Below are 14,042 nucleotides of genomic sequence, written 5' to 3'. Positions count from 1 at the left end.
AATGGAGAACAGGGGTTTGCCTGGTGGCACCCACTAGTATGTATTAAGTGCTTACTTGCTCTAGTCAAACCTGACTGCCAATCTTTTTTATATTTCTTCTGTTCTATTTTAAATAATTTATTGAGTACTTTACTGTGTGCCAGGGACTGACTCAGTCATTTTATATCTACCCTCCTTGCTTAGGTACATTATGGTTTAGTGAAAATTCTAAGACGTGTAGTGATACAGTAACACGTGAATAGTTGTGAAAAGTAAGGATATTGCTGGTAGAGTGGGTACTCCAAAAAATGTTAGATCTGAATTGAAAAATAGAACAGACCACTATCATGAGGTGGCCAAGAAAGGATTTGTGATATGAGATCAAAAGGAATTAAAGAGCTTAGATAAGTGAATATATTCAAGGCAGAGAGATAAGCCCAAGTTAAGCAGAAGCAGATATAAAGGCACAAGTTTGGGAATCAGGGAAGAGATAATAGTTAAGTGTGAAGAAGTTGCAGAGGAAAGCTGAATATGAGATGTTCGTCGAGATGTTATTCAAGAAGCACTTATCTGGGCGGCGCCTGTGGCCTAGTGGGTAGGGCACCGGCCCCATATACCAAGGATGGCGGGTTCAAACCTGGGCCCGGTCCACTGCAACAAAAAAATAGCCGGGCGTTGTGGCGGGCGTCTGTGATCCCAGCTACTCTGGAGGCTGAGGCAAGAGAATCGCCTAAGCCCAGGAGTTGGAAGTTGCTGTGAGCTGTGACGCCACAGCAGTCTACTGAGGACGATAAAGTGAGACTTTGTCTACAAAAAAAAAAAAGAAAGAAGCACTTATCTTCCATATTGTGGTAGTGGTTGAAAGTAAATTTTTTGGAGTCAGGCCACTTGAGTTTTCTGTTTTTCCCCAAAGACATTTCTGGTTATCACACCGAGTTTCCTCTAGTTGCTAGCCTTGAGCAGATTAGGTTTTGTTTTTTTTATATATAGAAAATGTTGTATATTATATAGAAAACCTGTAGTTTAAGAAATAATACAGGCTGGGCACCATGGTGGCTCAAGCCTATAATCCTAGCATTCTGGAGGCCAAGGCAAGAGGATCACTTGAGCTCAGGAATTCAAGACCAGCCTGAGCCATCAAAAAACTTAGTATTTTGGGATGCCAAAGTAGGAGGAGCATTTGAAGCCAGGAGTTTAAGACCAGCCTGGACAATTTAGCAAGACCCTGTGTCTACCAAAAATTTTTAAATTAGCTGGGCATGGTGGCATGTGCCTATATTTCCAGCTTTTGGAGAGGCTGAGGGAGGAGGGTTGCTTAAGCCCAGGAGTTCGAGGCTGTAGTAAGCTGTGATCATGCCACTGTACTCCAATCTGAGCAATAGAGACCCTGTCTCTTAAAAAGAAAAAAGAAATCGAGCTCTTATACATTTTGTCGTTTTCAAATGGTGACATTTTGAGAAGTTGGAGTATAATACAACAACTAGGATATTGGTATTGATACTTAAGTTTTTATCTGACATCTGGTTCCTCATCTGAAATAGTATGATTTCATGGGATTAGTGTGAGAAAGAAGTGTATAAAAGTGCTGTACAGGGCGGTGCCTGTGGCTTAGTGAGTAGGGTGCCTGCCCCATATACCGAAGGTGGCGGGATCAAACCTGGGCCCAGCCAAACTGCAATAAAAATTGCAGGGCGCCTGTAGTCCCAGCTACTCTGGAGGCTGAAGCAAGAGAATCACCTAAGCCCAAGAGCTGGAGGTTGCTGTGAGCTGTGACCACGGCACTGTACTGAGGGTGACAAAGTGAGACTCTGTCTCTAAAAAAAAAAGTGCTGTACAGAGCATGCTAATATTATAGCTGCTAGGGATGTGGTTGCCTTCTATCAAATAACTACTAAATGCCAGGCCTTCTGCTAGACACTTTAATGTAGTTTGATTGATCAGTCCCCTATGATAGATATTTTAAGACTACAGTTTTTTTCTGCTATAAACAGTGGTGCAGAGAAAACACTCTTACCTTTGTGCATGCCTATGACTTTTTGGCAAAACATCTTCCTAAGTGGAGTTCTGGGTCAAAGAATATATACATTTTAAATTTTGATTAGATCCTCCCTTACAGCTTTTCAGAAAGATGCTACCAATTGAATTTCTTAACAGTGTTAGCTTTTTTACTTAATGTTAGCTCTGAACTTCACAGTGACCCTGGAAGGTAGCCATCATTTCCACATTTTATAGAGGAGTAAACTAAGCCTTAGAAAAATTGGGCCGTGCCTGTGGCTCAGGGAGTGATATGTGGCCAGCCCCATATGCCGGAGGTGGTGGTTTCAAACCCAGCCCCAGCCCCCCAAAAAGAGAAAAAGAAAAAGCTGCAAAAAAAAAAAAAAGAAAAATTCATTTACTTGCCCCAGGTCACTTAGCCACTAAGTAGCATAGTAGTCTTCAAACCCAGTTCTGTCTTAGAGTGAAGCTTATGAAGTTCTTCCACCAGTGCCATTCCTCCTTTATGCCAGGTATTGAATGGAACCTTGGGCATAAAGTTAAAAGGTTTTTTATATTAACACTGGTTCATTAATCACAACTGCTTCTTGGACATCATTCATTCAATAACTATATATTGAGCAACTACTTTGGTCTCACTTTGTTGCCCAGGATACAGTGCCGTGGTGTCACAGCTCACAGCAACCTCAGACTCTGGGGCTCAAGTGATTCTCTTGCCTTAGCCTCCCAAGTAGTTGAGACTACAGGTGCCTGCCACAGTGCCCAGCCATTTTTAGAGACAAGGTCTCGGTCTGGCTCAGGCTGGTCTCGAACTCCTGAGCTCAGGCAATCCGCCCACCTGCCCACCTCGGCCTCCCATAGTGCTGGGGGTAGCAGCGTGAGCCACTACACCTGGTCTCCTGAAATAATTTAATTGGGAATTGCTGGGAAGATGGTCCATTGTCAGTTTCTTCTTTAACAGCCTGGGCATCCAAAGTTCTTCACAAGGTAACATGAGTTTTTTTTCTTTAAACAGTCTTCCTTGCTGTAAGAACTCTCAGCCCCCCCAAAAAACAAAAAAATAAATAATAAATTTGCTTCCAATTAAAAAAAAAAAAAAAACTCTCAGCCTTCCGAGTACCTTGGACTATAGGCACCCACCACAATGCCCAGCTAGTTTTTCTATTTTTAGTGGAAATGGGGTCTTGCTTTGCTCAGGATGATCTTGAACTCCAGAGCTCAAGCAATCCTCCCTCCTCTGCTTCCCAGAGTGCTAAGATCACAAATCTGAGCCACTGTCTGGCCTGTGTCTCACTTGTCTTAAAACTCCTGATACTGGTGCATAAAGGACTTTGGTAATGAGTGACATTTCAAAGTGAATGCTAAGGTTTCCTCAGACAAAAAATCTTACACATACCAAACATGAAAGTATTGCACATCACTCCTTTATTATACTGACCTGGAGAAAATATTAGTAGTTATATTCAAAATGAGTACTGGACCCACATGGCAGGGCCAAGCAACTAGAACATGATTCAGAAATCAGTGAAAAGACACACTCGGATGTGATCAAGAGGCATTTCACTGCCGCAAAACAAGGCCAGGGAAGGATTCTAAAATACACAGCAAGATGCATTCCTACCCCTTAGAAGTCAAGGAGTTTATCCCACATTGGTGTGAGGAATGCCTGATCTTCTGTTGACTGTATGTGGGACTATTTTAACCGCCACTAGAAAACCCAGTAGGGTTTTTGTTGTGTATTAATTATATGTATATGCATATATATCTATTTCTTTTTTTTTATAAAAGTAAATGCAGCACAAACATGATTCAGGATTGATCCCAACCTTCTGGAGCCAGTTCTTCTGGGGTCAAGAGAGGAAACGGCAGTTTTTTACATCACCATGCAGGTTACATTCATCTTCCCCTGGAATGACTATAGCCAAGTATAGAATGGTTCCTGGGAGCAAAGAGGCTCTTGCTTTTCCTCACTGGTCAGGCCTTAGCATGGCTCCTCCCTAGCCCCTACTCAGGCAGGTCCCTAGTAAACAAAGCACTGGCAAAAATCCAAGTTACTACCTCTAAACTCTTGGATAAGAGCTATCTTCCCTTGGCTGAGACTGAGAACCCAAGCTCCAGAAGTGCTATTTTGACTAGAATGTATGAAGGGAGTGGGTGCAGAAAAAAAAAAATGACTAAGATTAAAATGGGAGTCACTGGTCCCCGTCTGTAGCTACACTTCTGATGCTTCCAGATGTGGTCAGTGTGCAGGGGAGAGGTGTAGAGGAATGAGAGGGCAAGGAGGGTGTTCCCTGGGCAGCATTCTGTCTGCTAGCCTTCACTTCTTCGCCTTGCCCTGGGCAGCCACAGCTTCCATGGCTTTACGAACAGTTTCTTCATCACCCAGGAACTGCATGGGCTTGATGGGCTTCAAGTTCTTGTCCAATTCGTAGACCATGGGAATACCAGTCGGCAGGTTCAGCTCCATGATAGCCTCTTCAGAGAGACCTGAAAACACCCACCATGATCAGGCACATTAGGTATGAATCACTCCTCCAGGTTTGCTCTTTGTTTACTCTTGGTGACAAAGTACTTTGATAGGAATTAAAATAAGACACCCTTTCTCTTCTTTCAATCTGTCTAAATACCTTTGAACCCAAGGTACCCAAAACTTATTTCTTACCCATTACACTGGAAAGCAAGAAAAGCAAGAGGTATAAAGATTTTGAGATGGACCATCAACAAACTATACAAAGGTGCTGGCGCAGTGCCTATAGGTCAGCGGTTAGGGCACTGGCCACACAACACTGAGACAGGCGAGTTCGAACTCGACCTGGGCCAGCTAAACAACAATGACAACTATAACAAAAAAATTGCCAGGCGTTATGGTGGGCACCTATAGTCCCAACTACTTGGGAGGCTAAGACAAGAGAATCCTCTTAAGCCCAGGAGTTTGAGGTTGCTATGAGCTGTGACGCCATGGCACTCTACCAAGGGCGACAAAAAGAGACTCTGTGTCAAAAAAACAAAGGTGTATACTGCAGATACCCCTACCAAAATGGGATATATACATGTCAAAAACACATGTCCATCCAGCACACCAAAAATCAGCACACCTGGATCTATAGGCCCTCCGGAGAGAAACAATTTAGGATGTAAACTGAGATTCCTATGTTAATTCATGCCAGGTTCTAACTAAGGAAGATTTTTTTCTTTTTTTTCAGACAGACTCTCACTATGTCGCCCTTGATAAGAGTGTCATGGCATCACAGCTCACAGCAACCTCAACCTCTTGGGCTTAAGAGATTCTCTTGTTGGGTGGCGCCTGTGGCTCAGTGAGTAGGGCGCCGGCCCCATATACCAAGGGTGGCGGGTTCAAACCCAGCCCCTGCCAAACTGCAACAAAAAAATAGCCGGGCGTTGTGGCGGGCGCCTGTAGTCCCAGCTACTCGGTAGGCTGAGGCAAGAGAATCGCTTGAGCCCAGGAGTTGGAGGTTGCTGTGAGCTGTGTGACGCCACGGCACTCTACTGAGGGCAGTAAAGTGAGACTCTGTCTCTACAAAAAAAAAAAAAAAAGAGATTCTCTTGCCTCAGCCTCCCAAGCAACTGGGACTACAGGCACCTGCCACAACACCCAGCTATTTTTTGTTGTTGTTTTTGTTGTTTGGCAGGCCTGGGCCAGGTTTGAACTCAACAGCTCCAGTGTATGTGGCCAGCAGCCGAGCTGCTGAGCTATAGGCTCCAAGTCTTCCAGAAGATTTTTATCAGCACTTTCAATTAACAATCCTAGTTTGGAGGTAGCGCCTATGGCTCAGTGGGTCGGGCGCCAGCCCCATATACTGAGGGTGGCAGGTTCGAACCCGGCCCGGGCCAAACTGCAACAAAAAAATAGCCAGGCATTGTGGCAGGCGCCTGTAGTCCCGGCTACTCAGGAGGCTGAGGCTAGAGAATCACCTTAGCCCAAGAGCTGAAGGTTGCTGTGAGCTGTGACGCCACAGTACTCTACTGAGGGCAACAAAGTCTGTCTCTTTTAACATCCCAAATTTGAGTATGTATTTGAATAACCTGGGGGATAGATTCGGCCTGTGAATAAAGTCTAGAGTGGGACCCGAGATCCTGCGTGTGTATCAAGCTCCCCGCAAAGCACATTTTGACAAACAACTAGAGAGGAATGCTACCACTCTGGGAGGCCAAGGCAGGTGGATAGCTTGAGCTCACTGGTTTGAGACCAGCCTGAGCAAAAGCAAGAGAGACCCCATTGCTACTAAAAAATAGAAAAACTGAGGCAAGAGGATGGCCTGAGGCTCGGTGCCTATGGCTCAAATGGCTAAGGCGCCAGCCATATACACCTGAGCTGACGGGTTCAAATCCCGTCTGGGCCCACCAAGCAACAATGATGGCTGCAACCAAAAAATAGCCGGGTGTTGTGCCAGGCGCCTGTAGTCCCAGCTACTTGGGAGGCAGAGGCAGGAGAATCCCTTGAGCCCAGGAGCTAGAGGTTGCTGTGAGCTGTGATGCCACGGGTCTCTACCAAGGGCGACAGAGTGAGACTCTGTCTCTTAAAAAAAAAAAAAGTCTCTGATTAGTGGTAGTTCTGCTTTATCCCTCAAGGGCCCCTCTAAAAAGGTACATACCCTCCAGATGCTTGACAATGCCCCGAAGGCTGTTGCCATGGGCTGCAATCAGTACCCGTTTCCCCTCCTTAATCTGGGGAACTATTTCTTCATTCCAGAAGGGCAGAGCTCTAGCAATAGTGTCCTTCAGACTCTCACAGGAAGGCAGCTGGTCTTCAGTCAGATCTGCATACCTGCGATCCTTAAAAAAAAACAAAACCACATTCATCACTTAGCATTGCATCTATTAATGACTTTACAATATATCAATTCTACACGGTCCTCATTTCTTGAGGGGTTAAGTGATAAGTGAAGACCTCTTACCAGGGTGCAAAATGATAAAAGGAAAAAGTTATACAAGACTCTACCCAATTCACTTTAACTTGCAGTTGGTTTAGGAAGGCCTTAAGCCTATGGATGGTTTTTATAAAATATGGCAATGGATATACAAAGAAGGAAATAAAAATTTTTCTAAGAGCTGGGTGTGATGGCCCATGCCTGTAGTCCCAGCTACTCACAAGGCTGAGAAAGAAGGATCGCTTAAGCACAGGAGTTTAAATCTACCTTAACCATCATAGCATGACCCCCTCTCTATACAATATATATTGTAAAGAAAGAATTCTTAAACAACATAAACTAGCAACTATGTCTTTTAACAGTGATGGTCATTCCTTGGAGAACAGGAGATTACAATTAACTATTTTAACATAAATTTTAAATTCAGTGAGACTAAGGCAGATACTCATAAAAGTCAAAAGAAAAAGAACAAGAGTAGCGCCTGTGGCTCAAAGGAGTAGGACGCTGGCCCCATATGCCGGAGGTGGCGAGTTCAAACCCAGCCCTGGCCAAAAACTGCAAAAAAAAAAAAGAAAGAAAGAAAAAGAAAAAACGAGGCCCACATTTCTAATCTGATCCTGGCAAAGTGCCCCAACCTCAGTTTGTCCATACCTTACTGATGTTACTATAGAAGGGATGATCAGGCTCCATCGGAGGCGGGGGGACATCATAGGAGCGCCGCCAAATCTTGACCTGGGCTTCACCGTGCTTGGCTGCAGTCTCTGCTTTATTGAGGCCAGTCAGACCCCCATAGTGCCGCTCATTGAGGCGCCAAGTCCTCACCACAGGCAGCCACATCTGGTCAATGGCATCCAGTACTGTCCAGAGGGTCCGGATCGCTCTCTTCTGCACTGAGGTGAAGCAGATGTCAAATTCATAGCCAGCATCTGGAAATGAGAAGTTCAAAGTGATAATCCATTCAGGTCCACTCTGAGCCAGAATTTTCTTATATTTAAATCTCCTGTACAGGTACCCATGTATAATGAAATATTTGGCCTCTATCAGGTACTGGACTAAGTACTTTGTATGTTTTTTTTGAGACAGAGTCTCACTTTATCACCCTTGGTAGAGTGCCGTGGCATCACAGCTCACAGCAACCTCCAACTCCTGGGTTTAGGCAATTCTCTTGCCTCAGCCTCCCAAGTAGCTGGGACTACAGGTACTGCCACAACACCCGGCTATTTTTTTGTTGCAGTTTGGCCGGGGCTGGGTTTGAACCCACCACCCTCGGTATATGGGGCCGGTGCCCTACTCACTGAACCACAGCACCACCCAGTACTTTGTATGTTTTATTTAATCTTCATAGCAATCCCATGAGACAATAATCCTTACCGCCCATTTAACCAGATAAGGGAAATAAAGACTAGAAGAGTTAAGCATACTATCCAAGGTCACAGCTACTGTAGAGAAAATTAAAACCTATACTGTGTGACTCTAAAATCCAACTTTTTATTCTGGGCGCAATGGCTTACACTTGTAATCCTAGCACTCTGGGAGGCTGATGCAGGTGGACTGCTTGAGCTCACTGGTTCCAGATTAGCCTGAGCAAGAGCAAGACCCCATCTCTAAAAATAGCCGGGTGTTGTGGTGGGCACTTGCAGTCCCCACTACTCAGGAAGCAGAGGCAAGAGAATAGCTTAAGCCCAAGAGTTTGAGGTTGCTGTGAGCTATGACAGCACAGCACTCTACCAAGTGAGGGTGACAAAGTGAGACTCTGCCTCAAAAATAAATAAATAAAATCCAACTTTTTATTGAGACAGTATTACTCTGTCACCTGGGCTAAAATGCAGTGGCATCATCATAGCTCACTGCAACCTCCAATTCCTGGGCTGAAGCAATCCTCTTGCCTAAGCCTCCCAAGTAGCTAGAACCACAGGGGCAGCGTGCCACCATGCCAAACAAATTTTTCTATTTTTTGTAGAGTTGAGATCTCAGCTCTTCCTTACCTCAAATGATCCTCCTGCCTCTGCCTGTCAAAGTGATAAGATTACAGTTGTAAGCCACCACACCTGGCCCAAAATCCAATTTTTTTTTTTTTTTTTGAGACAGAGTCTCACTTTGTCATCCTCAGTAGAATGCAGTGGCATCACAGGTTACAGCAGCCTTAAACTCCTGGGCACAAGGGATCCTCTTGCCTCAGCCTCCCACCCAAGTAGCTGAGACTACAGGCACCTGTCACAATGACCGGATCTCACTAGTTCAGGCTGGTCTCAAACTCCCCACCTCAAGCAATCCACTCAGCCTCCCAGAATGCTCAGATTACAGGCATGAGCCGCCACACCAGAACTTCCAAAATCCCAACTCTTAACCACCATTTCTAACTATCCATGTTTTTCTAAGGATCCTGATATTTGCATTTTATATTTTAGTTAGAACTGTCGCTTCCAATATTTACTAAACCTCTGGTCTAGGGAAAATAGGATTTTGAGGTCTATCAGGTCACAGGAAGAACTCATAAGAATGCTGATAAAACTTCAGTTTGTTGGGCAGTGCCTATGGCTCAGTGGGTAGGGCACTGGCCCCATACACCCATGGTGGTGGGTTCAAGCCCGGCCCCGGCCAAACTGCAACAAAAAAATAGCTGGGCGCTGTGGTGGCCACCTGTGATCCCAGCTACTCAGGAGGTTGAGGCAAGAGAATAGCCTAAGCCCAGGAAATGGAGGTTGCTGTGAGCTGTGTGACGCCACAGCACTCTACCAAAGGCGATAAAGTAAGACTCTGTCTCTACAAAAAAAAAAAAAAAACTTCATTTTGTTACATGAAAATTGTATTTTCACCATGGCATGTGGAAATCACATCACAAGATTTTAACCCATAATTTTTCTCTACTGTAATCAAAGAGCCAGCCTATTCCCAAGTATCCTCAGAAGAATATACCTACTTACGTGTTAAGCTAAGTTTAAGAAGCCACTTACTAGGTCAGGTACGGTGGCTCACACCTGTACTAGCGCTTAGGAGGCTGAGATGGGTGGATTGCCTGAGCTCAGGAGTTCAAAACTAGCCTGAGCAAGAGGAAAACCTTGTCTCTAAAAATAGCCGGGCATTGCCCCAGCAGGCTGAGGCAAGAGGATTCCTCAAGCCCAAAAGTTTGAGGTTGCTTTGAGCTATGATGCCATAGTACTCTACCCTGGGCAATAGAGTGAGACTGTCGCCAAAAAAAAAAAAAAAAAAAGACATTGAAGTACAAGCTACTGCTATACACTAATTCATTGGTAAATAAATCTCTCTCACATACTTTGTAGTTATAGTGGCAAGAGTTATGTTGGCCCAACCAATAGGTTACAAGGAATCAGTCTTAATTCATGTGTCATAAATGGTTATTTCCCCCCACCTTAATGGGGAGATGGCCTTTATATATAAGACCAGGAAAACACTCCTGTTTTCCTCCATGGGGCTACAAGGCCTTCTTTGAAATTCAGCACAAACTTTTCTGGATATTGCTTCACACTGAGGTTAACAACGGTAATTAACATGAAGTGAATATTCCTGCTAGTCATTCAACTGATAATGAGGGAATAAGAACTATACCGATGGCAAAAGGAAACATTATTAATCACCAGGGAAAGCCACCACCACCCACAAGAAAAAAGAAGACAGGTCTCATCATTGAGCCTCAGGACAAGTCCTGGTAGACTCAGTTACCATCACCTCCCTAACCGTAAGGGGAGGAATGGTTCCCCAACAAAAGGCTGAGTCACTGGGGAGTGAATACTCATAGTGCAAGCCTCAGCTCTCATGTTGAAAAGCTACAGGCTGTTTAACTACAATTATTTCCCCCGGCAATGAAGCATCTCACTTGGGATACAGAAGAAAGTCCTCTAGGAGGAAAGCAGTTCCCCTTAGCGCTATTAACAATAGAACACCTAAGGGAGAGAAACATAAAGCCTCTTCCTTTAACATGTCCATTAAGCCGGGCAGTGACTGTGGCTCAAAGGAGTAGGGCACCGGCCCCATATGCCAAAGGTGGCAGGTTCAAACCCAGCCCCAGTCAAAAACTGCAAAAAATAAACAAACCCACCCATGTCCGTTAAGCCAAAGTATACCCTAGGTGCACTCCCAGGGTAGGGGTGGGCAGAGTGGAGGACTCTATCCTCCACCAGGCACTGCCTCCCTTTCTCAGCAGTGAGGTTGTAGGGGGAATTCAGTTCCCACTAGCTCTCTCCTGAAATCAGATTCAAGACTGTAAAAGCCCCACTTAAAGGACTGATGAATTTTATATATAGAAGCTCCACAGTTGACCTCCCTACATTGATCGCCTCCCTAAATTGACCCACTTTTCATAGACTGGACATGCACCACATGTATTCAATGCAAGCTCCTTCTGTGGACCACCTCCACATGCTCACCAATTTGTAACAATCCCTTGGGCGGTCAACTTACAGAGGTTCTACTGTGTGTGTATTTATTTTTTATTTTAGGTCTTATATTGTTAGATTATTTATAATATTTGTCATTCAGAATTTTCGCTTCTTTAAGTATGTGATGCCCATAATAGATATTAAAATTTTAAATATGATCTTTCTGTATTTAATGTTACCAACATTTATTTTAAAACTGTAACAGAGTCCGTTATTCTACAGAAAATATAAGTTTAACCATTTGGTCAGTCTTAAATAGAGGCAGTGTGCTTTGTCCTGGGCTGGTCATCAACAAACCGACAGACACTCATACAGTTCCTGCCAAAGAGCTACAGAAAATGGCCTCCTTTACCAGCACTTTCCATTTCCCAGCCTTTCCTAAAAGGTAGTCACACCACGCCATGCCAAAGCATTCACATGCCTCCCTCCTCACAGGAGGATTACATTTCCCTGACTTTTCCCAGCTTTGCTTCCTTCAAAAAGGACTTACCATGAAGGCAAGAAGCCAGGAAAAGCAACCTGGGGCCAAATATCTGTCCCTCATCAATCAGGCGTCACTGGCCATTTTGAATGGTTGCTTCTTACAGTTAGAAGGGAACAGGGCAGAATATGCCCTAAGCATCCCTGGAAGAACCTCTTTAGTATGATCCCCTGGCAGCAGAGAATGCTTCCTTATTAGCATTCCAAAATCAGAAGGGAAGTGTGGGCCAGGGGGGCAAGCTTATCTCACTGCCACTTTCATCTTTGCCCAGCGTCCTTGGCCAACAGCCTACTAGTTCCTCACACCTACCTCTTTCTCCACCCAAAATTGGGGCAAGGACTAGACTAGGAATAACATATGACCTTAGACAAGTCATCTTTCCAAATCTTCACTTTTCCCACCTATAAAAGGAGGCTTGGGAAAAAAAAAATCAATAAAAATCTGTCTATGGGGTTGTAGAGATGATCAGCTCAAACCATTCATTCATTCATTCACTCAATTACATTTGTGGAATGCTGCTGAACAGCAAAACCGTACATAAGCACGCGTATTTCCTGGTGTACTGAAGCGTGTTAGGCAGCCCCCAGAGCAGCCTCGCTCCCTTCACTGCCGGGGACTAGCCTGTGGCCTGCCGCTTCGCTAGGATCCGAGCCGCCTCTGGAGAGCTCTGGGCATCCTCCCACAGTTTCCCAAGGCCCTACCAAGCGTCTCTGGCCGCCACAGACGGCTCCATCGGGGTAACCAGTCCTAGAGTTATTTAACACTCAGACTCGAAAGAATTTTGCAAGGCGGTGCGTTGGAGAGCTCAAAGGGCTGCTGGCGACCGCCCTGGGTCCTCTTCCTGGCGCGGCACCTCACATTCTACCGGATGACCTTGAACAAGTCGACTGCGCCCATTTTCTCAATTGCAAACTAAGCTGCTGGAGAGACGCTGCCCAATGTCGGGCCCTTTCTGGGAGGGCGCAGATGCGAGCAAGGTGGCCTCCAAGGCTAGCCACCGGCCTGACTCAACCCCCGCCCGCAGCCCGCCCTGACCGCCTCCGCACCTCGCAGCGCCTGCCCGCCGCGCTTCGCCTCTTCGTGGCCCGCTGGACTCAGGTCGGCGTCATACCAGCCGCTGAAGCGGTTCTCCAGGTTCCAAGCACTCTCGCCGTGCCGGATCAGCACCAACTTGTAGGCAGCCATGGCAGCAGAGAGAAGATGCGATGGTGACTGGCGCTCGCTGAGATTCCAGAGTCGTAGTGCCCCTTCGCCCCTCCCCTCCTTCTCGGCCGCGCCTGCGCGCTCGCGCCTCACCGCCCGGCTCCCGGGCACTTTCTCGCACAAATCTTTCCATTCTCTCCCGACCGCCTCCACCCGCCAGGTGTGCGCATGCGCTCCATCAAGGCTTGGCTGCTGCCGAGGGGAGGGGGCGTGCTTTGGAACAACAGGGCGCATGCGTCCCCCGCCAATGGCCTCGCGTTGGTCGCGGCCGTCACGGATCGCACGTAAGCACGCAAAGGGTAGCAGGGCCTCTGGCTGCCGACAGATGGATTCCCTGGCGGTGGGGCTGGACGATGCGCTCCTGTTGCTCTCGTTTCTAAGCCACTGCGTGATAAAGTGCCCCTTATCAGTGGGACGCTCTTTAGCGCCGCCAGCTCACTGTCCCATCCGCGTGCAGTTTGATTCACACATGTGTGTTTGAATCGTCACTCTTACATTTTATTTGCTCCGTATCTTTGGACAGGCGTTGAAACCTCTCAGCCTCATCTGTAAAATGGACATCTTAAAATATTTACCTGGTAGCTATCTACTTGAAGTCCTCAGTATAAATAATTCTGTTGCGACCGTATTTCAGTAGAACGCTAATTTTTTTTTTTTGAGACAGAGTCTCACTATGTCACCCTGGGTAGAGTGCTATGGCATCACAGCTCACTGCAAACTCAAACTCTTGGGCTTAAGCTATTCTCTTGCTTCAACCTCCCAAGTAAGCTGGAACTACAGGCCAACCACAACGCCAGCTATTTTTGTTGCAGCTGTCGTTGTTTAGGTGGCCCGGGCCAGGTTCGAACCCGCCACCCTCGGTGTATGTGGCTGGCTCCACAACCACTGTGCTACGAGCGCTGAGCCAGAACACTGATCTTTAGATGGGGAAACTGACTCTGATGCCAAGTATTCCAAAGGCTGCTCTTAGCCGGGTCTGGTGGCACTTGTGATTGAAACATGGCCTTGCTAATGAATTAGCTAACAAAGATTATTAAACAGAAAGAGAAACTCAAAACACATAATTGCCCCTTTGAGGAGAAAACTCATAGCACAACT

The 14,042-nt window shown here is 46.0% G+C and overlaps 1 protein-coding gene across 1 annotated transcript; it reads right to left on the bottom strand.

Moving 5' to 3' along the window:
• Nucleotides 1-3,376: 3,376 nt before the first annotated feature.
• Nucleotides 3,377-13,119, bottom strand: PGAM1 (phosphoglycerate mutase 1). Its single transcript, XM_053582885.1, has 4 exons — nucleotides 12,788-13,119; nucleotides 7,515-7,789; nucleotides 6,588-6,768; nucleotides 3,377-4,461 (listed from the first exon to the last, which is right to left on the bottom strand). The coding sequence occupies exons 1-4, from the start codon at nucleotides 12,924-12,926 to the stop codon at nucleotides 4,292-4,294; spliced, it is 765 nt and encodes a 254-aa protein (XP_053438860.1). The 5' UTR covers nucleotides 12,927-13,119; the 3' UTR covers nucleotides 3,377-4,291.
• Between the last annotated feature and the right edge of the window lie 923 nt (nucleotides 13,120-14,042).

This window comes from Nycticebus coucang, chromosome 3 (genome assembly GCF_027406575.1).
Source record: "Nycticebus coucang isolate mNycCou1 chromosome 3, mNycCou1.pri, whole genome shotgun sequence".
Classification (NCBI taxonomy): Eukaryota; Metazoa; Chordata; class Mammalia; order Primates; family Lorisidae; genus Nycticebus; species Nycticebus coucang.
The sequence above is the reverse complement of the archived record's forward strand: the minus strand, read 5'-3'. Positions and strand labels throughout refer to the sequence as shown.

Coding starts and splice junctions, on each gene's coding strand:
- PGAM1 (XM_053582885.1), bottom strand. CDS start 12,926: ATGGCTGCCTACAAGTTGGTGCTGATCCGGCACGGCGAGAGTGCTTGG. Junction 7,790..12,787: donor CGGCGGGCAGGCGCTGCGAG/GTGCGGAGGCGG, acceptor TCTCATTTCCAG/ATGCTGGCTATGAATTTGAC. Junction 4,462..6,587: donor CATTGTCAAGCATCTGGAGG/GTATGTACCTTT, acceptor GGGTGTTTTCAG/GTCTCTCTGAAGAGGCTATC.